This window comes from Dermochelys coriacea, chromosome 9 (assembly GCF_009764565.3).
Source record: "Dermochelys coriacea isolate rDerCor1 chromosome 9, rDerCor1.pri.v4, whole genome shotgun sequence".
NCBI lineage: Eukaryota > Metazoa > Chordata > Testudines > Dermochelyidae > Dermochelys > Dermochelys coriacea.
Window position 1 is genome coordinate 32750963 of NC_050076.1, and position 27306 is coordinate 32778268.

The 27306-nt window shown below is 43.2% G+C and overlaps 1 protein-coding gene across 6 annotated transcripts in view; it reads left to right on the plus strand.

Moving 5' to 3' along the window:
• Positions 1-1575: 1575 nt before the first annotated feature.
• XRN1 (5'-3' exoribonuclease 1) overlaps positions 1576-27306 on the plus strand; it is an 80654-nt gene continuing 54923 nt past the window's right edge. For 5 of the 6 annotated variants that reach the window (XR_006274436.1, XR_005295034.2, XM_038417417.2 and 2 more), the window contains exons 1-9: positions 1576-1855; positions 18362-18594; positions 20973-21070; positions 21380-21489; positions 21575-21685; positions 21921-22003; positions 24218-24305; positions 24388-24556; positions 25652-25719. Coding sequence is in view for 3 of the 6 variants with exons in the window: in XM_038417417.2 (XP_038273345.1) it covers positions 1781-1855; positions 18362-18594; positions 20973-21070; positions 21380-21489; positions 21575-21685; positions 21921-22003; positions 24218-24305; positions 24388-24556; positions 25652-25719 (1035 nt within the window). In the remaining 3 variants the exon portion in view is untranslated. The remainder of the gene's footprint in view (positions 1856-18361; positions 18595-20972; positions 21071-21379; positions 21490-21574; positions 21686-21920; positions 22004-24217; positions 24306-24387; positions 24557-25651; positions 25720-27306) is intronic. The other variant, XR_006274437.1, reaches the window with a different exon arrangement.

The following is a 27306-nucleotide window of genomic DNA, read 5'->3' on the forward strand; positions in this document are numbered from 1 at the left end:
TCTGCATGTTGTCCCTGAGAATTAAATCCAAATTGCCAGTTAAACTCACTCCCTCTATTCCCCCACCCCTTTTTCTTTTGGAGGGTGTAAGTAACTCAGTGATCCAGGAAACATAATGGCAGCCTTTCAGTTCTTGGTTCATACCTAGCTCAGCTCCTTATTTAGATCTGCCTTGCAACATTCTGCTCCCCAGGCCTGATCTACACCTGGGAAAATTTTGAAAAGCTTCTTGATTGATCATGCTGGTTTCAGCATTGTGTTTATTAGCTCTTTCCCCAGCAGGGTTAGATAGCATGGTGCTGAGCACAGCAGCTGTACCTATTGGGTTACCTGCAGCTGAGTTCTTAGCACAGCTTAGCTGGGGTCGGCAATCTTTGAGAAGTGGCATGCCAAGTCTTCATTAATTTAAGGTTTTGCGTGCCAGTAATAAATTTTACATTTACAGAGCCACCCCGACAGAACCCCAGACTGGCAGCGGGCTGAGCGGTGTCGGTGGCCGGGACCCCGGCTGGCAAGGGCCAGCAGACGGAACCCTAGATCGGCAACGCGGGCAGCAGATAGACCCCAGCCCGGCAGCAGACTGAGCAGTGCCGGCGGCCTGGACCCCGGCTGGCAGACAGAACCCCAGACCGGCAGTGCGGGCAGCGGACGGAACCCCAGACAGGCAGCAGGCTGCTCATCCCACTGCCGGTCTGGGGTTCTGTCTGCCACCCGTGCTGCTGGTCTGGGGTCCTGGCCACAGCCCGTGCTGCCGGTCTGGGGTCCTGGCTGCCAGCCCCGCTCATCCTGCTGCTGGCCTGCATGGATGGAACGCCAGGCTGGCAGAAGGCTGAGCGGGGCCAGTGGCCAGGACCCTGGCTGGCATCAGAGTGCCACTAAAAATCAGCTTGCGTGCCGCAGGTTGCTAACCCCTGGCTTAGGCCTTTGACTGGACTGGTCGGTGTTAAGCAAGGGAACGGTTTCAGGTGTTTCCCTAGCATGGGCAAGCGCCACTCAACCAGGGTGAGTGAGGTTTGGTTTTGTACAAGCATTAAAGAGAAAGGAGGATGAACGGCCTGTGGATTTGTACATTTTCATACCACTTTTGCGAAGCTCACATAGATCATTGTCCCCAAGGCAGCAGTGGGCTCATGTCTTCCTATGGGCCCCTAAAGAGCCTGGCCCTGTTATGGACCCAAACTTGTACCCACTGTGGGGTGCCCGCTGGTGGAAACGCTTGGGCTCAGGTGCTCGTGGACAGATGTCCGTCCTCACACGCTACCTTTGCTACTCTCGAGCCCCAGCGCCGGTGTAGTGGCCCAGGGAATTCTGCCAGGGAGCAGTTTGAGTTTGTGCCGCTACACCGGCGGTCGAGGCAGAGAGGGGCAGGGCAGGGCAGGGTCTCCCACTGAAGAGAGGGTGCAGCCCTTTGCCCTCGTCCGCGGGACAGACAGGGCTGCACCCTCCGCCTCCCCGCCCCGAACGGGCTAACCCCGGCAGCTCTGCGCCACCCCAGCGCGGAGGACGCACGGACACAGTCTGGGCGGAGTCGCGCGCGGGGCCGTGGGGCGCCCGGCCGGCGGGGTGCGCTGGCTCCGGCTGCCCCCACGTCGGCGGGAGGAAGAAATGTGCGAGGAAAGACGCTCTGTCTCTGCCTCAGTCTCTATGGGTGGGGTAGGGCCGCTCTGCGCCGCTCTCTGTGGTGGCTGGGCGGCCTGGCTGTCAGTAGGACGCGCCGGAAGGAAGCCAGCAGCGGGGGAAGGGCTGTTTGGGTCCGCTCGGGCTGGGGCAGGCGGCAGCCATGGGGGTCCCTAAATTCTACCGGTGGGTCTCGGAGCGGTATCCCTGCCTCAGCCAGGTGCTGAAGGAGCATCAGGTGAGCCGGGCTGGGGGGTGCGTACCCGCCTTGCTCCGGCCGCTCTCCGGGCCGGGGAGGGTGTCCCTGTGCTTCGCCGCAGCCAGGAGCCAGCGCGGGCCCGGCCCCGCTAACGGCTCCGGGTTCGTGCCCGGCTCCCCGGCGCCGCGCTGACCCGCCTCGCCCCCGGGAGGAAGCAGGCCGCTCCCGAGCGTTCCCCGCGGGACACGGTGCCAGGGAGCGAGCTCTGAAGCGGACCCCGCCGACACGCCTCCGCAAACACAGCTGCTGGGAGGCTGGGGCTGTGCCAGCCCTGTCGTTATGGGCAGAGCAGTGCCTGCTAGTCACCTTCCCGCTTCTGTTCTTTGATTTTTTTTTTTTTTTTCTTTCCCGGAACACGTTTAGGTCTAGCTCAGCAGCTTCTTCTAAGTGTGACCTTTTATAACACAGCGTAATAAACTTGCTAGCAAACACCACTAGCTGTACCAGCAACCCCTATAGGTACGTTTGGAAGGCGCCTTTCTAAAGATAGAATGCAGCTGTTTTGCTTGACAGCATTGCTTGGATGTAGAAGACAACATCATGGTGAGGTTTTCTAAAGTGCTTAGCCTTGGTCCAACTCTGCTTCTATTTAAGTAATTGAGGGTGGTCTAAAATAAATGAAGTAGATGTCTAAATATATGATTAGTAAATGTGGAAATATATTGCTGTAGTCAGCATGTTGATGTTTATTGGAATAACTACATATTATTTTAAAGTAATTTTAAAGACAAGTTGAAAATCATATCATCAGTTGGTGGAGGTCTTGACTGTGCATTTAAATTAATTCAGAATAAGGTAGGGTATGAATTTAAAGATTAACTATTCTTGATTAGCTCCATGTGTGGATGCATTTATTCCAGTATAAGAGTGCTTTATTCCGAATCATGTTAAACTACTGCAGAATAAGGCACTCTTAATGTGGAATAAGAGTATCCACACATGTTGCTAATCAGGAATAACTATTCTGGAATAAGTCCCCAAGTAGACAAACCCTAAGTAGCTAGGAAGAGGAAAGAATGGAAAACAGAAAGAAGACTTTCAAAGATGAAAGGACAATTAAACTACTAACTTCTTGTCCTAGATCAGTGGTTCTCAACTTTTTATCATTTAGGGCTGTATATGCAGCTCTCTGTGTTATATGGGCCACATCCACACAATATATGTACTACTTGTATGGCCCTGAGAATGTCACATGGGCCAAAGCTGTGTGCTGGTTGGGCCACAGATTGAGAATCTCTGCTCTAGATGAAGGGACAGTAATATCCTAGTCTCAGAAATTACCAGAGTCCCTGCTGGGTGCTCAAAGGGGTTTGAAAGCATAAAACAATGTTTGTTAACAATGCCTCCTCATACTTCCAGTCAACTGTTTGTTCATTTTGGCTTTATCTGCCCAGAGTTGCACCAACTTAACATAAGATGTGATTTTAAATTGTTTAGTTAAACCAGTGCAGAAGGCTTTGTAGACACTCTTATTTTGTTTTTTTTACCAGGCTGTCTACAATTAAAAATAACTTTTCTGTTATAGCTGTACTGGCAAAACCCTCCTAGTGTAGAGACAACTATGCCACCAAAACGTACCTCTGCTGGTATAGTTTATTCCAGTTCAGTGAGCAAAATAGGTTATCTTGGCTAAAGCACACTATTTTTATTAGTTTCAGAGTAACAGCTGTGTTAGTCTGTATCCACAAAAAGTTAAGGAGTACTTGTGGCACCTTAGAGAGTAACAAATTTATTAGAACATAAGCTTTCGTGGGTTACAGCCCACTTCATCGGATGCACAGAATGGAACATATAGTAAGAATATATATACTTACAGAGAAGTTGAAAGTTGCCATACAGACTGTAAGAGGCTAATTAGTTAAGATGAGCTATTATCCACAGGAGAAAAAACCTTTTGTAGTGATAATCAAGATGGCCCATTTAGACAGTTGACAAGAAGGTGTGAGGATACTTAATTAGGGAAATAGGTTCATAGATTCATAGATACTAAGGTCAGAAGGGACCACTCTGATCATCTAGTCCGACCTCCTGCACAGCGCAGGCCACAGAATGTCACCCACCACTCCTATGAAAAACCTCACCCATGTCTGAGCTATTGAAGTCCTCAAATCATGGTTCAAAACTTCAAGGAGCAGAGAAGCCTCCCTCCAGTCAACCATGCCCCATGCTACAGAGGAAGGCAAATAAACCTCCAGGGCCTCTCCAATCTGCCCTGGAGGAAAACTGCCATGTTTGGGGTCGGGAGGGAATCAGCCAAACCCTGAGCACATGGGCAAGATTCACCAGCCAGATACCCAGGAAAGAGTTTTCTATAGTAAATCAGATCCCATCCATCTAATATCCCATCTCAGGGGATTTGGCCTATTTACCCTGAATATTTAAAGATCAATTACTTACCAAAATCCCATTATCCCATCATACCATCTCCTCCATAAACTTATCGAGTAGAATCTTAAAACCAGATAGATCTTTTGCCCCCGCTGCTTCCCTTGGAAGGTTATTCCAAAACTTCACTCCTCTGATGGTTAAAAACCTTCGTCTGATTTCAAGTCTAAACTTCCTGGTGGCCAGTTTATACCCATTTGTTCTTGTGTCCACATTGGTGCTGAGCTTAAATAATTCCTCTCCCTCTCCTATATTTATCCCTCTGATATATTTATAGAGAGCAATCATATCTCCCCTCAACCTTCTTTTAGTTAGGCTAAACAAGCCAAGCTCCTTAAGTCTCCTTTCATAAGACAAGTTTTCCATTCCTCGGATCATCCTAGTAGCCCTTCTCTGTACCTGCTCCAGTTTGAATTCATCCTTTTTAAACATGGGAGACCAGAACTGCACACAGTATTCTAGGTGAGGTCTCACCAGTGCCTTGTATAACGGTACTAAAACCTCCTTATCCCTACTGGAAATGCCTCTCCTGATGCATCCCAAAACCGCATTAGCTTTTTTCACAGCCATATCACATTGGCAGCTCATAGTCATCCTATGATCAACCAATACTCCAAGGTCCTTCTCTTCTTCCGTTACTTCTAATTGATGCGTCCCCAACTTATAACTAAAATTCTTGTTATTAATCCCTAAATGCATAACCTTACACTTCTCACTATTAAATTTCATCCTATTACTATTACTCCAGTTTACAAGGTCATCCAGATCCTCCTGTATAATATCCCGATCCTTCTCCGAATTGGCAATACCTCCCAGCTTTGTATCATCTGCAAACTTTATTAGCACACTCCCACTTTTTGTGCCAAGGTCAGTAACAAAAAGGTTAAATAAGATTGGTCCCAAAACCGATCCCTGAGGAACTCCACTGGTAACCTCCCTCCAACCTGACAGTTCGCCTTTCAGTAGGACCCGTTGCAGTCTCCCCTTTAACCAATTCCTTATCCACCTTCTGATGTTCATATTGATCCCCATCTTCTCCAATTTAACTAATAATTCCCCATGTGGCACGTTATCAAATGCCTTACTGAAATCTAGGTAAATTAGATCCACTGCATTTCCTTTATCTAAAAAATCTGTTACTTTTTCAAAAAAGGAGATTAGATTGGTTTGGCACGATCTACCTTTTGTAAAACCATGTTGTATTTTGTCCCATTTACCATTGACTTCAATGTCCTTAACTAATTTCTCCTTCAAAATTTTTTCCAGGACCTTGCATACTACAGATGTCAAACTAACTGGCCTGTAGTTACCCGGATCACTTTTTTTTCCTTTTCTTAAAAATAGGAACTATATTAGCAATTCTCCAATCATTCGGTACTATTCCTGAGTTTACAGATTCATTAAAAATTCTTGCTAATGGGCTTGCAATTTCAGGTGCCAATTCCTTTAATATTCTTGGATGAAGATTATCTGGGCCCCCCGATTTAGTCCCATTAAGCTGTTTCAGTTTCGCTTCTACCTCTGATATGGTAATATCTACCTCTATATCCTCCTTCCCATTTGTCATGCTACCATTATCCCCAAGATCCTCTTTAGCCTTATTAAAGACCGAGGCAAAGTGTTTGTTTAGATATTGGGCCATGCCTAGATTATCTTGAACCTCCGCTCCATTCTCAGTGTTAAGCGGCCCCACTTCTTCCTTCTTAGTTTTCTTCTTATTTATATGGCTATAGAACCTTTTACTATTGGTTTTAATTCCCTTTGCAAGGTCCAACTCTACTCGACTTTTAGCCTGTCTCACTTGATCCCTACATGTTCTGACCTCAATTAGGTAGCTTTCCTTGCTGATCCCTCCCATCTTCCACTCCCTGTATGCTTTCTGCTTCTTCATAATCACCTCTCTAAGATGCTTGCTCATTCAGCTTGGTCTACAACTCCTGCCTATGAATTTTTTCCCCTTTCTTGGGATACAGGCTTCCGATAGCTTCTGCAGTTTTGATTTAAAGTAATCCCAGGCCTCCTCTACCTTTAGATCCATAAGTTCTTCAGTCCAATCCACTTCCCTAACTAATTTCCTTAATTTTTGAAAGTCAGCCCTTTTGAAATCAAAAACCCTAGTTGCAGATTTATTTTTGTTAATCCTTCCATTTAGTTTGAACTGAATTAGCTCATGATCACTTGAGCCAAAATTGTCCCCTACAACCATTTCTTCTATGAGGTCCTCGCTACTCACCAAAATTAAATCTAAAATGGCATCCCCTCTAGTCGGTTCAGCAACTACTTGATGAAGGAATCTATCAGCTATCGCATCTAGGAAAATCTGAGCCCTATTATTATTATTATTATTACTAGCACTGGTCCTCCAGTCTATATCTGGGAAGTTAAAGTCTCCCATGATTCAATAGGTTCAATATGTGTAATGTCTACACATATTATAATTGTCTATGCTAGGCCTTTTGATAGCATGCTCACAAAACTTTTAAGTGTAGACCTTGCTTTTTTTTAGTTTAGCTTAAGTCATTGATTAATAACAGGTTTAAATTAAACTGAACATGGCTTCCACATGGAGCAAATATATGTACGCTCAAGGCCCTTGATTTGTATTGCATCATAATTGTTGACACTTAAGCCTCTCCTCATTTAATTGTGGTTCTGACTAAACCAATTTCTAACATAGTTTAGCCAGATAGTGTAGACAGAACCAAACAAAATTTAAAATTCAACATGGCTCTTACAGTAGTTCCTTAACATAACCTACTGTAAGTGAATCCTTTACTTAAAAGTGGTTTAAAATGCCTTTTAAAATAAAGTTGCATCCCCAATGGTGGGACAAGCCTCTTAGAAAACTGATTTTTAAAACTACATGGACTTTAGAGCACACTAAAATATTGCACTTAAGAAATTTTGGTCTCAGGACAAAACTTCCAAAAAAAGCTCCCTGCTGAATGCAGGCAGAGAGCAAGGAACGTGTATAACATACATTTTGAGAAAGCTACCATGGATAGAGCTCACATTCAGCTGTTCATGGGTTTAATGGTCACAGCATGTCCACTTGAGTCATCCAGTTACTGTGACAACAGATTGCCAAAAAATTCTCTGGTTGTTGACTGGCAGAGTCTTGCTATATATGTGCATTTCAATTTCTTTGGTTCAGCAATTGAGCACAAGCCGACCTGTAGATACAGACTCTAAGATTAATAACTTTTTCAGTATTGGTTCCCCAAAGGAACATTGAACGCTATGCATTAGCTAAGAAGTACGCCAAATGACTGAGATCAGTTGAGTGATTAGTAGAGACTTTGGCTATGTCTACACTGCCATGCAGTTGAGACTATGGAGATCGAAATAGGAATGTGCACCAAAGTGCTGGGCTGTAAATCCTCTACTTAGATGTTGCGGGCATGAACTAAGAGGTTCCTAGTTTACGTTAATGTAGTCCTGTTGGAAGAAGACTACATTAACGTGAACTAGGAAACTTTTAGGAACCACCAGGTACAGCAGATTTCAAGACAATCCTTGTAAGCATGTGGTGGATTTTAGAACACTTAAAGTAGTCTGCTTTTAAGCAGAAAACCATGTAGTTATGCCTTTTTTGTGGCTGGACTGTGTGTTAAGTTGTTTCTGTGAAACAGTAGGATAAAAAGTGTATTGTTAGAATGGGTTTTTAATATGACCAGCTAGCAGCCGTTGAAAATGTACACTGCCTTGTCTATACTAGACGTAAAAAACGTGTTACTGTGTTAGCTAACGTGCCAACATAGCTTCCAATCCTAGTTGGGACAACACCTAAAAAGTACTGTTAACATGTGTTCTGTGTGAAAGAGAGGCTCTGTCTGAAGTTTATAAAAAATGTTTTTATAAACTAATGCTTGATCTTTGAAATGTTAGCACAGTGCCCCATGTAATCTAGTCATTCTGGTTATTTATAACTGATGTTTATACCACTCTTTTTTCAGTGTCAGGGATGTTGCTTATAACTATAGTCTCGCTGAACAAAAAGAAGCAGTCTCCACTTAGTGGTCTTAATTATTAGGGTTATTCATATTCATATCAGTGTGTAGAATTTATCATCTGATATCCTTTCTGAGGGCCTGAGTGTCTTCCTAGAATAGAAACTCAGCAGCAGCCACTGCTAGCAGAACCAGATGGAATAGGGAAAGGGACTAGCTGAACCTACTTGCTCACCACCCCTTCCTTCGTGGAGCCAGTCTGCAAAGCACCATCACAGGATAAAGGTAGTTGTGGAAATACAGTCCTTTACAGCCTGGGGATCCATGTTGATGTCAGCAGTTTGAGACTCTGTGGGCTTTTTTTAGGGTTAGGAGATTGATTCTTTGTGGGGTCAACTTTCATAGGCTGATTGACTCTATATAACTTTACCAGCGATCTTAAGGCTCTTTACATGAAAAAAAGCAGGAATAAAGGAAAACTGAGTATTTTATCCATCATTCAACCAAGAGATAATTCCATGCTGTTCAAGGAAAGAAAATTAACTTGTAGTGCCCCCAGAATTCCTTATAACCAGAGAGACTTTGTTTTAGTCTTTTTGAATCTGGCAGAGAGACTGATTTATGAAATGTCCACCCTTGGTCTATTTTCTGGAACCTGAAGGGGAGATGCCTTCTACAGATTGACAGTTTCTGGTGATCAGTTGGCTGAGTGCAAAGCCAAGAACTGGAGCAAGATGGAGCATTAATTTTTGGTGATCAGAACATTTAGGGCTTTAGTAATCAATAATTTGGTGATCTCTGTATTGAATTTGCTCAGACTTCATGCATTACCAAGTGTCGACAGGTTGACTGAATTAGTCTTGTTGTGGAAGACCTCCAAAGCCTAATTAAATCATAAAATTTATTTATCCTCTTTTACCATCACAGCAATAAAATTTTTAGTGTTAATGTTGTTTGATTTTGTTTTTACTGCTGCTACTTCCTTTTGAACTCTCAAACTAAAAACATTGTGTGGGAAGTCATGTTAACAACCATACCATAGTTGGAAGAAGGGAATATTCTGAATATCTTTTAAATAATTGGCAAGTACCGTGTGATTTATTTTTTTTTCATTCAGTTAATCACTACAAGGAGAAACTGGTCTGTTTATTTCTTGGAACTATTCACATTTTTGTCCTTTACACATTGTACAAATACATGTTTGCCTAAATTAATATTGTAAAGTGTTCTTTCCACTATTGCAAAAAAGATGTAGGATAATTTGTATACTAACATTTAATTACAAATACTATTATGAAACTGAATTCAGACTGGACATGTTTCACTATTTTATATTTGCTACAGTCCAGCAGCTTGCTAGTCTGCTTGCTATCCAGTGTTTACAGTATTTTAGTAGAGAATGAGCAGGTATTGTGTGCAGATAGGAACCATTAAACATGAAGGCTGATTCTCTTCTCTTGCCGGTGTCAGTCAGGAGCAACTCTGTTGAAGTTGAAGGAGTAATATTGGTGTAAAATTTGGGTAAGAGAGGAGAGAATCAGGCCAGAACAGTGGTAGTATGGAAGGAATTACTGTGGAAAACCAAAGCAGTTTGGTGATGTTTATCAGAGATGAATGTTCAATTTTAGATCTGAAAGCAAAGAAATTTAACAAATTCAAAATACTAGGAGCTATACGCAAAGTTTAAATATATGTGAAGGTGAGACATACTTTTCCTCGGTGGTTCTTTTATATTCAGAAGAGTTCATAAGTGAGAATACTAGAATGATGTAAAATATTGGGCCAGCTATTCAAATACTGAAGAAAGAAGCAAGGGTTTGTTTTGTTTGAAGAAGCAGGGAGGGGGCACTACCGGACAGGGCTACGTTGTTTCTTCTTCTGTTTGCTCTTGCCGAAAACATGATAGAGAGAAGGCATAAAGGGCAGTTTCTATGTAAAACAGATGATTATTTATAAATTTCATCACAGCATGCATCTTCATATGTAGAAAATGTCATCTGCTACCCTTCCATATGTCTGCTTCATGTGAAAAGCGCACGTGGATCACCAAGGTTCTTTTTCGAGTGCTGTCCCTGTGGGTGCTCCACTCTAGGTGTCGATGCGTCCCGGCACCGTTGATCAGGCATTTTTGGTAGCAGTGCCTGGTTGGGATGCATGCGCTCGGTTGGTATCTCCCGTCTTGTTGGAATCTTCCTGAATGCGTGCATCCCTCACTCTCCTCAGTTCCCTTCTCAACCGTCCTCAGCTGAAGACGGGACTCAGGGCAGTGCTACTTTTCTTCCCTGGTATCTTAGGAAACTGTAACAAAGAACATAGAAATAGTTATTAGTTACATCCCAGTTGTTTCCCTTCTTTTAGTGTAGTTACATAGTTAATTACTTAGTTAAAATAAACCCCCAAAAACAAAAGAAACCCAAAATTTTTTCGCTTCAGCCTTGTCTCCTGCTGAGACGCTCTCCCCTGCCATTTCTAATTCATAATGCCAGGGGCTTTAGGATTCAAAAGTGTGTTTCCTGTCAGGACTCCATGCCACGATCGGATGGGCACTCGCGTTGTGTGAAGTGCCTCAGGGAAACTCACGTCCCCTCCACTGTACGAGGCTCAAGTCAAGAGCTCGGCGTGACAGGGACCTGCTGCTTAAAATGCTTCTAATGGAAAAGTCCCTCCAGCCGCTTTTGGAGACAGGGAAAGTTAAACCTGCTCCCACATGCTCCCCGGCCAGATCTGAACCAGTTGGGAGCATTGCTTCACCCTCTCTGGAGCAGAGGCAAGAAGCACAGCAGTCTCAAAGGAGAGACTTTAACAAGGGTAAAGGGACTCCTGCGAGCTCCTTACCCTCTGTGCTGACAGCGCCAAAGGCAGCCGCCTCAGCATTTTCTAATGCCACAGCCATGGCTCCTGCAGAGTGCAGAGGCAGGAACCCGACCTTCGGCACTGGGAAGGTTTCTGCGGCACGGGTCCTCTTGGCACCGAAAATAGACACGGCGCCCACAGTGCGCTCTACCCCGGTGCCAAGAAGAACGTCGGCACCAAGCCTGCCTCCCACCCCGGCACTAGCAGCGGACCGCCTGGAGGGCACCTCCAAGCGCTCCGCAGCATCACTGATGCTTTCACTTCCACTTGATAACGAGCTAGAGCACAAAGCAGGCTCAGCGCAGCCCAGGGAGCAGGAGTAACAGTTTCTCACTCAGTGTGATCTCTCAGTGCCACCTGAGCCTAACTCCCCATTTCTGGATACACAGGGCTCACTTTCTGAACAGCCGCTCTCCCAACCTGAACTGGCTAACTTTACTGACAGCGAACTCAATATTGGCCTTGGCCTCAGTGGTACCCTTGGCCACATCCTCCTACCACTCATCCTCAGACCTCTTCCACCAAACCACTACTTCCTTCTGTGCCTCAGTCTCCAGCTCGGTCCACTTCTACAGTACCTGAACCCCCTCCTGAGAATGTGACCTACGCACCATATCCTGACTCACCGACCCCTAACTCTCCATCAGCCCCAGATGGAGCCCTCTTCCCTCCACCTCCACAGAACGTGGATGACTATAAACAATTTCAAGAACTTTTCAGGAGCAGGGGCGGCAGGTTTGTATAATTTTTGGTGGTGCCTAGAATGAGTCCAAGTCATGTCCCACCACTGCACCTCCTTAAGGGTCTGGGAGGAAGTTTGGGTGTGGGAGATGGGAGGTATTGGCTCTGGGAGGGCATTTGGGTGCAGGCTCTAGGCTGGGGCAGGGGGTGGGCTCTGGGAAGGCGTTTGGGTGTAGGGTGTAGGCTTTGGGAGGGAGTTTGGGTGAGGGGTCTGGGCTGGGGCAGGGGTGTAGGAGGGGGCTCAGGGCTGGGGCGCAGGGGGTGGGGGCACAGGATCTGGGGTGGGACAGAGCCTGGGGTGAGGAGCTTGGGGTGCAGACAGGCTGCCCCAGGGTGAGGGCCAGAGAGGAGGACTCCCCCCAACCCTTTCCGCCACTGCTGCTGCCCCTCACTATAGCCTCACTGGGGGTGGGGGATGGGGCTGCCCACTGTCACAACACTCACCCAAGCCCCAGCTGCTCAGGTCCAGGAAGCCCCCTCACCTCCTCTGTGGTGGGTGGGTACTGGAGGTGGAGGGGGCTGCCATCACATGTGGCTTCCTCCCCTGCTGCAGCCTGCTGTCCCACACTGTAGCCTCATGGCGGGGGGGCTGCCTCTTGCACTGGGGCTGATCACAGGGTCAGACACTAAAGGAAGTCCCAGCAGCTGCTCAGGTGAGTGAGGTCCAGAGGTCTGTTCCCGCGTCTCCTCCCGGTGGGTGCTGGACACAGGGAGAGCTGCCAGTCATATGTGTACCTCTTCCCCTACTCTGGTGCAGCAGCAGCCAGCTGCCTCAGCCTGCTCTTGTGCTGTAGCCTAGCCTTAGGTGGCAGCGCAGCCAAAGGAGAGCAGCACAGAGCAGCAGGGCAGCCGCCCACTTTTAATCAGGCAGGGACACTCCTGTGGGGGTGGGACGCTCCAGAGCCTGGGGGAGGCGCTGGGGGGGGTGGGCAGCAGGTGGGGGCACACACTAGGCAGGGCCGAGGGAGAGACCCGGCTCCAAACATTGGTGGAGCTGGGTCCCCACCCCTGAATATTGCTGGAGCTCGGGCATCACGGGCCAATGTAACTCACCGCCCCTGTTCAGGAGGGTGGCACTCAGTCAAAACATCCCCTTAGAAGAGGTTCAGGAGACACAACACGGACTCCTCAGAACCCTTCAACCATCTGCGCCATCAAAGATCGTGCTCCCCATAAACGAAGCACTCCTGGAACCAGCTGACACACTCTGGCAAACTCCAGCTTCTTTATTACCAACTTGCAAAAAGGCCGAACGTAAATTCTATGTTCCTTCTAAGGACTCTGACTTCCTATTTTCTCATCCACAACTGAACTCTCTTGTCATGGATGCAGTTGCATAAAGGAGAAACAGCCACAATATCGGCACACCCCACAAGACAAGGAGCTTAAACGCCTTGACGTCTTGGGTCGCAAGATTTATTCGTCCTCCACTCTACAATTCAGAATTGTGAACTATTCTTCCCTCCTCGCCAGCTACAACTTCAATAATTACAATAAACGTTTTGAATTTGCCTCCTACATTCCAGAGGATAGCAGAGCAGACTTCAAATCAATCCTGATTGCAGGCCAATTGATTTCCAGAACGGCCCTACAAGCATCTCTAGACACGGCGGACACAGCAGCCCGTACTACTGCAACTGCTGTGGTTATGTGCAGATCTTCATGGCTCTCTGCATCCGGCATCCCTAAAGATCTGCAGACCAAAGTGGAGGACCTCCCCTTTGATAAATATAAACTTCTTTTTTTCCCACAAAAAACGATGAACTCCTTCACACCATGAAAGATTCTAGAGCGATACGGCGCACCCTATGCATTCACCCATCTCTTCCCAGGAGACGACGATACCAACCCTACCAAAGACCATGCACACAACAGTATTATCGCCTCAACACAAACCATACGACATAACTAGGAATCGTGCTAGATCCCTTAAATGCAGACAAAATCAAGCTCAAGCAACCACCTCCCACACCAAAATAAACAACAATTTTGAAACGTTGGTCGAGGGTCTGCACAACCACCCCTTGATTTCACCGCCTACTTGCCCATTTGGCCACCGCCTCCAGAGTTTCCAACATGCCTGGCAGCGGATTACACAGGACCACTGGGTCCTCGAAATAGTTCAGTTACTATCCGATGAAGTGAGCTGTAGCTCACGAAAGCTTATGCTCTAATAAATTTGTTAGTCTCTAAGGTACCACAAGTACTCCTTTTCTTTTTGCGAATACAGACTAACACGGCTGCTACTCTGAAATCTATCCCATTTATATCCTACACTCCTACCCTTCCCCATCCCTCTTCAGGGACCCCTCTCATGAACACTTACTTCGTGCAGAAGTGGCACTCCTTCTACAACTAGGCGCAGTGGAACCTGTGCTGACACAACATCGAGGGAAAGGGTTCTACTCCCATTACTTTCTGACCCAGAAAAAGACTGGGGGGTGGAGGCCTATACTAGACCTACGCCGTCTGAACAAATTTGTGAGGATACAAAAATTCAAGATGGTCACAGTGGGCACAATAATTCCTGCACTGGATCAAGGGGACTGGTTCACAGCCCTCGACTTACAGGACATTTATTTCATATATCAATTCATCCAGCTCACAGACACTTCCTATGAATCACAATCGGTCATGACCATTTTCAATACAGAGTTCTTCCTTTCGAACTCTCCACAGCACCGAGAGTCTTTTCCAAGACTCTAACCGTGGTCGTGGCTCACCTCCACAGGTATGGGATCACGCTTTTCCCCTACCTGGACGATTGCCTCATCAAGGGCAATTCCTATGGCAAGACACTTCAAGCTACCGATTTCACCATCTCCCTCTTTCACAGCCTAGACCTCCAAATAAACGTCCAAAAATCCACCCTGACTCTTACACAACAGATCGAGTTCAATGGAGTTCATCTGGACTCAATCCAAAGCAGAGCCTCGCTCCCAATCAGATTCCTCGCTATCATGCAGCTTATATGCACACTCTATTCCTTCCAGGACACAGGCAAGAATCTGTCTACAGCTCCTTGGTCGCATGGCAGCCACCACCTTCGTGGTCCAGTACACCAGCCTACACATGTGATGTCTTCAGGGCTGGCTCAACTCCAACTTCAAACCCAACAGACACACCTTAGGGATACTGCTAACTCCTCCTCTCCCCAATGTTCTAGCTTCCCTACATTGGCGGACAAGACCAGAAAACCTCTGCATGGGGGTTTCCTTCCAGCAACGATCCCCAATGCTCATGCTCACCATGGACACTTCCCTAATCAGTTGGGGAGCGCATCTAGGGGGACACAGGGCACAAGGCCAATGGTCCACATCAGAGAAGCGCCTACACATAAATCTCTTAGAGCTCAGAGCAGTGAGGCGAGCATGCCTTCACTTTCTTCCCCTCATAAAGAACAAATCTATTCAGGTCTTAACAGACAACATAGTATGTATGTTCTACATCAACAGACGAGGGGAAGCCTGATCACATTCCCTATGCATGGAAGCCATCCGACTACGGAATTTCTGCATACAACATCAAAAACAAACCATTGCGTCCTACCTACCTGGCTGCCACAACGCTACTGCCGACGTGCTCAGCAGGCACTTCTCGACAGAACACGAATGGGAACTTCACCCTGCAATACTTCAACAGCTCTTCTCCCTCTGGGGCACCCCGTCAATAAACCTCTTGCCACAACCCAGAATCGAAAATGTCGCCTGTTTTGCTCCTGAGTGGGACTTGGAACCGCATCCCTAGGAGCACCGTGGAACACCTCTCTCCTGTACGCCTTCCCACCAATCCCTCTGCTACACAGGGTTCTTTGGAAGATCATAGACGAAAAGGCCCGGGTCATACTTATTGCCCCGGCTTGGCTGAGACAGACGTAGTATCCTTACCTGCTCCGCCTGTCCTCTCATCATTCACGGGCTTTCCCCAGCAGGCCAGATCTCCTTTCCCAGGACAACGGATGGGTCCTTCACCCCCAACTCCAAAGCTCCACTTGACAGCCTGGTTCCTTCATGGTTCCAAACCCATGAACTAGCCTGTTCCGAGCAAGTCCGATACATCCTCCTGCATAGTAGAAAAGACTCTACTCGTAAAACTTACCTGTAGAAGTGGAAGCGTTTTGCTCTCTGGTACTCTCTTAATCTCTTAACACCAAATACGGTGACCCTCCCTAATGTCCTGGACTACTTTCTGCAATTAAAACAGGATGGACTCTTGCTCAACTCCATCAAATTACACCTGGCAGTGCTTACTACTGTCCATGACTTGGTAGAAGGTTACTTACTTTTTACCTACCCCACCATAAAATGATTTCTCATGGGCCTGCAAAATCTCTGCCCTGAAATTTACCCAACAGCAGCTATATGGAATCTTAACCTCGTTCTTCATGATCTCATGAAACCTCCATTTGAGCCCTTGGCTACCTCATCTCTTCATATGTTCATGAAGGTAGCTTTCTTAGTTGCAATAGCATCAGCAAGGAGAGTAGGAGAAATAAGCACCCTGATGGCCCATCCTCCCTACACAGTCTTCTCCAAAGACAAAGTCACTCTGAGACCACATCCTAAATTTCTCCCTAAGGTGGTATCCACCTTCCACCTTAACCAACCAATATACTTACTTACTTACTTTCTATTCCAAACCTCACAAGACTCTGCACAAGGCAACCCTGCATACTCTCGACATCAGACGAGCAATTGCCTTTTATTTAGACAAGACTAAGCCATTTCGTAAGTCCCCACAACTCTTTGTCTCCATTACTGAAAGATCGAAAGGTACGGCTATCTCTAAACAACGTCTGTCCAAATGGATCTCTGACTGCATTAGATCCTGTTACCGCACTCAAAATATTCAACCGCCCGAAGGCATTAGAACTCATTCCACTCAAGCTATGTCAACATCGGTTGCCTTCTTACGTAACGTACCCATTCCTGACATCTGTAAAGCGGCTACATGGTCATCTGAACACGTTTGCCAAACACTATGCTATCATGCAAGATACCACAGCAGACACCATAGTAGGCCATACAGTACTCACTGCCGCATCTCTAAAGTCCCACTGATCATAGTGGGTACTGCTACACATTTACCTAGATTGGAGCACCCACAGGGACAGCACTTGAAGAAGAGAAAGTTACTAACCTTGCAGTAACTGAAGTTCTTTGAGATGTGTGTCTCTGTGGGTGCTCCACTCCCCGCCCTCCTCCACTCTACTTTGGAGTATTAGTATGATTTCTCCACGGAGGAGAAGGAACTGAGGAGGCTGCGGGACGCATGCACTCAGGAAGAGTCCAACAAGATGGGAGATACCAACTGAGCGCGTGCGTCCCAACCTGCACTGCTACCGAAAATTTCCGATCAACGACGCCGGGATGCACCAACACCTAGAGTGGAACATCCACAGGGACACACATCTCGAAGAACTTCAGTTACTGCAAGGTGAATAACTTTCTCTTTTGCAGCTTTTTAGAGTGCTGTCAATGCAACACACCATCCCTTGGAACTAGAAAGCTGGTGTCTGTGTGAATGTGATGGACTTTGGGCATGCAGTTTTATTCAGACCACGAAATTAGTTCCTTTATTAGAGAGACTAAATGTCATTCCAGGAAGTGCAGAAAAATAATTACTGAGCACCATGCATCAGCTGTATTCTAATACATTGCAGATTGAGCTCCATACCCAACAAGATGCTAGGTATTGCTAGAGATTAGAGATGTATTAGTTCGGTCTTAATCCTGCCTCTACCTCTTCCTTTCCTCCATACTCCCCAATACTCTGCTTCTCCTAAATCTAGAATTCTGGATTATAAACACAAACCCAGAAACGTTCCCCTAGAAGTTATTTGGCCCAGGTGAGAGGATGGTTCAGCAACAACACAAAAGGTCATCACAGGAAGTAAGGAAACTGTCCTACTGACACTGCCAGGGGACTCCTATGATCAGGAGTACTTACAAATCAAGCAGTACATGTGTACAGAATGGGTATATATTCTTACAAACTGGTCTTGTCTGTGTTGTGTTTTTTGGAAAAAAGTATGATGGTACTGTTGCCCCTTGGCCCAAACAGTTAGCCAATATTTGGAGCCGTATTGCACTATTTATACGAACAAGATATTTCTTTGGTGCAGTTCTGTATATTTACAAAGAATGTACAGAAAGTGCCATTTTCCTGGAAACAGTAGGAACAAATGGCAGACAGCTTCCTTGCTCACATTTTGCAAGCCTGCTTTTTCCAGAGAGTCCCGTGCCCAAGGAATTCTCTCTCTGCTCCTACTCAAGGCCGTGGTCTCTACATATTTTTCATTGTCTGCTGGTTTTCTGGCAGCTTTTTCCTTTTGATATACTCCATTGGACCCAATCAATGCCCCAGCCCCTATGTTTACAGCCAGTCCCCAGAAAAACCCCTTGGCTCACACAGCTTTTCCTCCCTTGGAGGGCAACTTCTATTGTTTCAGCTATCACTGAAGAAAGGGAACTTTTTCTAGGTCTGTGATTGATAGGTGCTGTTAACAGTACTAGCATAACTTGATATCCCAATATTATATGTGACTTTTTTTTAGATTCCAGAATTTGACAACTTGTACCTGGATATGAATGGTATCATCCATCAGTGTTCACACCCTAATGATGATGATGTTCACTTCAGAATCTCAGATGATAAGATCTTTGCTGATATTTTTCACTATTTGGAAGTATTATTTCGCATTATTAAACCAAGAAAGGTTTTCTTCATGGCAGTTGATGGAGTGGCTCCAAGAGCAAAAATGAACCAGCAGCGTGGGAGACGTTTTAGGTGAAAACATTTTAATGTTGCCCTGTTTATAAATAGAACAGCACATTTTTAGGAGATTTTTTTAAATTTAAAAATTGAAATAAGTATTAAATACATAGTTTTAAATTATGATGCTTTTGACTATAGCATTGTTTGGGTTTTGTTAAATAATAACTGGTCAGTCATAAATCAGAATTGAGGATCTTTTGCCAGTGCATTTGAAAAAGACCGGTACACGGGGGAGTACTTTTCATCTTTTGTTTTTGAAGTGGACTTGCAGTTTGTATAGCACTGCAAAGGCTAGTATAAATCATCTCCAATTGGAACCAATGGCTTAGAACAGGGATTCTCCAACTTCATTGCATTGTGACCCCCTTCTGACAACAAAAATTACTGCACGACCCCAGGAGGGAGGAGCAAAGCCCAAGCCCCACTGCCCTGTAACCTGGGTGGGCCTGTAACCTGATCTCCATTACCCAGGACTGAAGCCAAAGCTTCAAACTTCAGCTTTGGCCCCAGGTGGTGGAACTCAGGCTTTTGCTTCAGCCCCAAGCCCCAGGAAGTCTAATGCCATTAAAACAGGACTACGACCCATTAAAACAGGATCATGACCCACTTTGTGGTCTCGACCTACAGTTTGAGAATCCCTGGCTTAGAACTTTGAGTTTGTAAAATTTGAGACTTGGTCATTCAAAGGAGCATGGACCCAAGAATGATGATCTAGCACAGCATGTATCTTTTGGGAACAGCAGTTACAGGTGCTGCTTCTTTTTCCATCTTTAAGATTATTTTTCTATAAATCTACATATTCCAGTTTATCACTGTGCAAAGAAGCAGTAATAGGGCTGCTTTTGGAATCTGTGAATGCCATCTCTAAAGAGGCCTTTGTGGTCACTGTATAGTGAAATTTCCCATGACAGTGCAGTGTGGAGGAAGGAAAGAAACTGAGGTTTGAGAACTAATAAAGCTCTAGTCTGTAGTAACATTGGCCATCAGGCTAGCTAAATAATGTAGTTTACATCTAGATCATTTACAGTGGAGATGATTAAAATCTTGATGTTTACTGCTTGCCCTAGCAGCTTTTGTGAACTTTGGGGACAGCAGCCACATTGACAGGGTATACTGGAAGTTGGAGATAGGGCTGGCCATTTCTTCTTTTTGTTCTGAACAACTAATGCTACAGTACTTCCTTTTCTTCACCAGTGAGTGCTATGGGGAGTTCCATTCACTGTAAACTGGTTCTATTCAGGTTTCATCTGCCTTTCATTGTTGTCACTAGTCAGGGAAAAGAAGGAAGCCAGAGGCTTGGAGATGTGGGGAGACCATTTGGGGGCCACTGGGAGGAGAAGAAAAATAACTGGTGGGGCAATAGGCAAGATTGGCATGGGGTTCAGGAGGTGATGAGAGAGAATATTTGTGGATAAAAAAATAAATATGGAAAGAACAAATAAGAAAGCCAGAGGGTTTTAAAGAAAAATTAAAACATTAAAAAAGGATAGAATAATATCAGGAAAAAATATGAGTACTTGTGGCACCTTAGAGACTAACAAATTTATTAGAGCATAAGCTTTCGTGAGCTACAGCTCAATTCATCGGATGCATAGAACGGAACATATAGTAAGATATATATATACACATACAAATAAGTTGGAAGTTACCATACAAACTGTGAGAGGCTAATTAGTTAAGATGAGCTATTATCAGCAGGAGAAACAAACTTTCGTAGTAATAATCAAGATGGCCCATTTAGACAGTTGACAAGAAGGTGTGAGGATACTTAACTTAAGGAAATAGATTCAATATGTGTAATGACCCAGCCACTCCCAGTCTTTATTCAAACCCAAGTTAATGGTATCTAGTTTGCATATTAATTCAACCTCAGCAGTTTGGGAGTCTGTTTTTGAAGCTTTTCTGTTGCAAAATTGCCACCCTTAAATCTTTTACTGAGTGGCCACAGAGGTTGAAGTGTTCTCCTATATCAGGAAAAAAATGTGAAGGAAAACGGGTGGGGGTGGGGAGGAAAGCATCAAGATAAAAATGAAGAGATAGAAGACAAAATAATTTGAGGACAATGTCCTTTAATTCTAAGGGGGAAAGATTAGCTTAGTCAGTAATTTGACACTTGCCATTTATCTGCTGCCAGCTGGTTCTCTTTTCCTCCCATTCGCCCCCACATGGTCTTTTGAGCCCTGTATAGTATATGTGCAGCATACATTTTATCCTTACTGTAGAAAATTCAAAACAGCTTCTCCATTTTCTATGTGCACTAAAAGCAAAATTAAAAGACTGACTAAGAGTTTCATTTCCTTTTTTATTTACTTTAAGAAGTAACTCTAAATTTAACTTTTTGAGGAAAAAATAGTGTACATACAATGCTGTAAAATGCAATGTTTTTTTAGGTCAGCAAAAGAAGCAGAGGACAAAATAAAAAAGGCTTTAGAAAAAGGAGAAATTCTCCCTACAGAAGCCAGGTTTGACTCCAATTGTATTACACCAGGTAGGAAAATGTGCTGGTTACTTACAGGAGAATTACTGTGATTACTCATTTTGCCTTTCTTTCATCTGATTTTTTTCAATAGGATTTGTTCTGCTAAATCACTTGGGCACTTTTGAAAATCCCACCCAAATTTAATATTTAAAGCCTGAAAACTCTTCAAAAGTACTACACCTTCCACACTTTGCAAAAATAAATTGTTTTTTCTATCACTAATCGCTAATATCCCTCATAAATGTATAAATGGAATTTTAAATAATTGTTAAAATGACAGTGTATCAGAAGATGTAACTTATAGATTTCTGTTACTAGGGACTGATTTCATGGCCAGGTTGCACGAACATCTGAAGTATTTTGTAAATATGAAGATTTCCACAGACAAATCCTGGCATGGCGTAACTGTCTACTTATCAGGCCACGAGGTTATTGTGTTTATATTACTGAATTTTTAAAAAAATAGTATTTTGCAGAATAGTGTTTACTGAATTGTTTTATTTTTGCATTTAGACACCAGGTGAAGGAGAGCATAAAATTATGGAATTTATCCGATCAGAGAAAACAAAGCCTGATTACGATCCAAACACAAGACACTGTCTATATGGTTTAGATGCTGACTTGGTATGTGCAAAAATATTTTATACTCATAATGACAAAAGGCTATTATGTCTGTGATTTGAGCATCTGTTCAATATTTTGTCGGAATATATGACTATAAAATATTATTAAACAAAAAACTTTACATTTATGGCAAACTAAAAATTTACAATGAGGAACCACTGAGCATGGAAACATCCTGGCACTGGTCACTTCTTGAATAATATTAAAACCCCTTCTTAATCTCTTATTTCCACAGATTATGCTTGGATTAACAAGTCATGAGTCACATTTCTCACTCTTAAGAGAAGAAGTCCGGTTTGGTGGCAAAAAATCCCAGAGGTAAACTGCTTCTAAAAATCTTCTTTATAGGAAGAAAGGAGATCCAAAAGATGCAGGTTTAGAATATTTTCTTTAAATGACTGCATATTTAATCAGTCAGGTAGTTGTTTTATTTTAATTTGGTTATGGATGAATATTATAAACCCTGATAAATTTCTTTTATAAATATTAATATTTATGTTAATATAAATCTTTTCTATTTGCCTGAATCAGCAAATAGAAAAAAAGGATGAAATTTGGTGCTTGTGGAACCTAATATCAACTGGACTGCTAGAAAATCCTGAGAGCTATAGTGCACCACATTGTGCCTCTGGCTTTGTTCCCTAGGGCAGGCATCTCATACTATACTGATTCTATTTCCCACAATAGATTGTTCTTGTTCTTATAGATTCATTCATTAAAAATACGAAACCAAACCACAAAGGACTTGTCTACATGGGGAAATTGACCAGAATGGCAATTGAGGAATAAACTATTCCAGAATAGCTCCCCTCTGGATATTCTTATTCCAGAGTATAGGAGTACCTTTTCCCAATTTCCTTTAATCTACAGATAAAGGTAAATCAGAAGAAGGCCCCATCTTCTGGGATTAAAATGTCCACATGGGAAGCTATTCTGATCACTGTCCCCATGTAAACAGGTCCTAAAGTTCTTGGTGGTAGGAAAGGAGTGGAGTGGGCGGGAGACAGAGAGAGAGAAGGAACATTCTATCTTGTATGTACAGGAAAGCTCTCAGATACTATGGTAATGAGAACTATGTAAGTACCTAAAGAGATACATAGCTCTTGTTGATGTGCTCTAGTCAAGAATCCAAAATAAACTCAAGTTCAAAAGGCCTAGACCAGGCCTTATAAAGTTTAAGGCCAGAAGGGACCCCAGATCATGTAGTCTGACCTCCTGTATATCACAGGTTCCAGCACTCGCACACTAAACTCAGCAACCAAAATGAAACCAAGGTATTATAGCCCACAGGAGACTAAACAGTTGTATATCACAGGCAGAGAATAGGAGGGACTGAGGTGCATCAAGGCCCCCCACAATGACACAGAATTGATTAAGTGGGATTTATCCAGATGATCCCAGCAAGTGACCTGTACCCTTGCTGCAGAGGAAGGAGAAAAATCCCAAAGATCACTGCCAAACTGGTCTGGGGGAAAATTCCTTCCTGACCCCACATATGATGATCAGTTAGACCCTGAGCACGCGAGCAAGAATCACCCAGATTAGCACCCGAGAGAGAATGCTTGGTGCAACTTTAAAGTACTAGCCTACCCAGTCCAGCATCCCATTTCCTGCTGTGGTCATTTCTGATATTACAGAGGAAGGAGATCAAACAAGCCCAAAGCCCAACCAAAATACATTGAGGAGAAGGAAAAAAAATAAACCTTCCTGACTGTCTGAAGTCCTTGTGCATTTATTCCCTTAACATGGAATTTAGGTGTTGCATTGGGCCTAGTTCACCAACCTTGCATAGGATTGGCTTTAACCCAGTTAAACTTCAGAGGGAGGGTATTTTATATTGATAACCTACTCCCAGGCTAAAATCAGCAGTGTGTGTATGGGTGCATCCACAGGCTTGTCCATGATGGGGGATTCCCAGCAATATTAATACTTATAAGTTATGAACCCTTCTTATATTCAGAGCACTTCACAGATATTCTCTGGTTAATCTTATCAAATCTTCAAAGTAGGTAAATAAAGATTTTTCACATTTTACTAGTGGGAAAGTTGAGACACAAATCATATACTGAGTCAATGTCATAGCCAGGATTAGAGCGCAGGAATTATCAATTACCATACCTGTGCTGAATCCATTGGATCACACTTACTTTTCCAAACTGAGCATCTCCATTTTCTGAAAAGCAGACTTCTTCAAACACTTAAGTGCTTAGTTTTGAAGTCATTGCCAGTATTCACATGCTTAAAATTTAGCAAGAGTGCAATTTGCTGGATTGGAGTCTGAATCTCTGCTGCTTTTTAGAACACTTCCTGGGTAGCCAGTAAGGCCAAATTATATTATTGAAACAGAGTCTTTGTAAAATGCAATTAGTATTTATTTGCTCCTGACAACAAGTACTCAGACGTCATAATCTTTAGCAATTCAGCAAAATAGATAATAGCTGAGTACTTATTTTTGGATAACTATAGTGGACTATTATACACACTTCAGAAATATTTATAAATAGTTGATTTCATGTTTTGAATAATTTACAGAGCATGTGCCCCAGAAGAAACCACATTTCACTTACTGCACTTGTCATTAATGAGAGAATATATTGACTATGAATTTTCACCAGTAAAAGTAAGTATTAATTAAACCAGGGGCAAAAGATGTTAAAACTTTATATTCAAACTTGATCATAAAGATTTTCTTATTTTTTTAGGACAAGATTTCCTTTCAATATGACATTGAAAGGATAATAGATGATTGGATCTTAATGGGGTTTCTTGTAGGCAATGACTTTATTCCTCATCTACCTCATTTACATATTAATCATGATGCGCTGCCACTACTTTATAAAACATACATGGCTATCCTGCCAGAACTTGGAGGTAAGTAGTTTTAAAAAAATATTTAAACAGAAACATACTTATAGTTCTGGAACAGAAATCAAAGGAAAGGTTAAACTGAAGTGTTGCCTATATAGACCTTACTGGTATTACAGTATTGTTTCATAGCACTTGCTGAAGTGTGATCTAGTCAATGTCTTTTTGAATCTGATTCCGTGGGTATTAACGCTTTTTCACAGCATTACTGTTTGTTGCTATTGGCCTGGCAAGAATAAAAAAAAAAGATCCAGGAAAATGATGGTAAGGGGCAAAGACCACAACGATATGGGAGACGTCTCATATTGCTTTCTCACCAATAAATCTGTGAGCTACCAAAACTTTTTATCACTCGCCCCAGAATGCTTACATGATATATCAGTTTTATTACTGATATCTTATTATTTTCAAGATTAGTTTTTATGGGAGAGCTATATTTACTTTTTCTAATGTGGCTGTCACAAGTTATGAATTCTATCCATAAACTGTAGTTTTTGAGATGATATGTTTAGTGGGTAGCATGGAGAAGAAACCACAGGTAAATATGTAGACTTTAGATGAGAGTATTGTATCAATCTGAATTGGGAGAACAAAGAAAGTATAGCATAGCATCTTTAAAATATTAAGAAATTGCAGAGGGTTAATGGTGTTTCAGGCCTGCAGTGGGACAGTGGATGGAGAAAACTAGATGGGGTAATGGGTGAAGAGAAGGAGTTTTCTATGGCGTGCTTGTGGAAACTAAAATATCAAAGATTGTAGTGTCTAGGCTTCAGCGGGACAATATTCAGGTGGGAATGTTCAGTTTCAATCCTATATGCACTAATTGGTCATCAGTTGACAAATTACTATGAAGAGTTTTAGAATGTACATTAACTTCAGTTATTTGAAAGTAAGGATATTTAATTTTGTTGCTGTTAGATTTGATTGGCATCCTCAGCAGAGTGTATATGATGTGTTAGAAAGCTTTGCAGTTTTACTGGAGAAGATTTTATTGGGTGCCTAAAAAAGGGGGTATTATTGCACACAGAACTTTAAGTGAGTTTTAGAAACATTTCAATGTAAGACTTTACATACATACATACATGATATTTTCCCCAATAGGCTATATTAATGAAAGTGGGCATCTGAACTTACAACGCTTTGAGAAATATCTTACAAAATTGTCAGATGTAAGTAACCTTTATTTGTACTGTGTATATGTTATAGGGCTGCCCATCACTATAATGTCTGAGTACCTCATAGTTTTAAAAATACGCAATCAAAATACAGTCTTCATAGCGAGTTCAAGCCTCCTATTTTGGACAAAAGCTAAAGTGCATTCACTCGAAGAGCTATCTCACTGCTCGGTAGAAGATTAAATCTATAGAACTCTTGACAGTTAGCATCAGCTAAGAATCTGCCCCTGAATCTTTTACAGAATGACGCTATGGAAATTTATATTAGTTGAGAATCTGTCCCTCAATTTTATATAAAAGCCTTATTTAAATATGCCTTGAACTTTAGTAAGAAAAGCACCATACTCTAGCTCTGATAAACCATTAGATGGAGCAAATTCTATAGATGAGGTCCCTGCTGCCAGTTATAGTTTTGTTGCACAGTCCAACCAATTGCCATCTGATCTGATTGTCATAATAGATTTTGGGGAGAGAGGCAGAAAATTAAGTAACTGGCTTTAGATTATAACTTATCTTATATTGCACCTGAAATCACATGTGGAATCAGTTTAGAGTATGGAAGTGTTAGATGCTCACAAAAATGGGCAGCAGCAATGTGTACCAGCTGAAGCAATCCAGGTGGCTTTCAAGGGCCAGCCCCATTATGGTACATTACAGTAATCTGTCCTAGAAGTGACAAAAGGCATGGACCATAAAAATGTGGATAAGGTATTATCTGCAAATGAACATTTAACCCACAAACTATTGACATTCTGTAATGTACCTAGACATAAGGTAGTACATTATCTCACATGGGTGAGATTCCAGAGGGTCGGAAAAGGGCAAATATAGTGCCAATCTATAAAAAGGGAAATAAGGACAACCCGGGGAATTACAGATCAATCATCTTAACTTCAGTTCCCGGAAAGATTATGGAGCAAATAATTAAGCAATCAGCAGACACCTGGAAGATAGATAAATAAATAAATAAATGATAAATAACAACATGGATTTGTCAAGAACAAATCTTGTCAAACCAACCTAATAGCTTTCTTTGACAGGGTAACAAGCCTTGTGGATAAGAGGGAAGTGGTACATGTAGTATATCTTGACTTTAGTAAGGCTTTTGATACTGTCTTGCATGACCTTCTCATAAACAAAGTAGGGAAATACAACCTAGATGGAGCTACTATAAGGTAGGTGTATAACTGGTTGAAAAACCATTCCTAGGGCATATTGAGTGGGGATTGGTCCTGATGGATTGGTCCTGTGTCTGCTTCCATTCAATATCTTCATCAATGATTTAGATAATGGCATAGAGAGTATACTTATAAAGTTTGCAGACAATACCAAGCTGGGAGGGGTTGCAAGTGCTTTGGAGGATAGGATTAAAATTCAAAATGATCTGGACAAACTAGAGAAATGATCTGAAGTAAATAGGATGAAATCCAATAAGGACAAATGCAAAGTACTCCACTTAGGAAGGAACAATCAGTTGTACACATACAAAATGGGAAATGACTGCCTAGGAAGGAGTACTGCAGCAAAGGATCTGAGGGTCATAGTGGATCACAAGTTAAATATGAGTCAATAGTGGAAAAC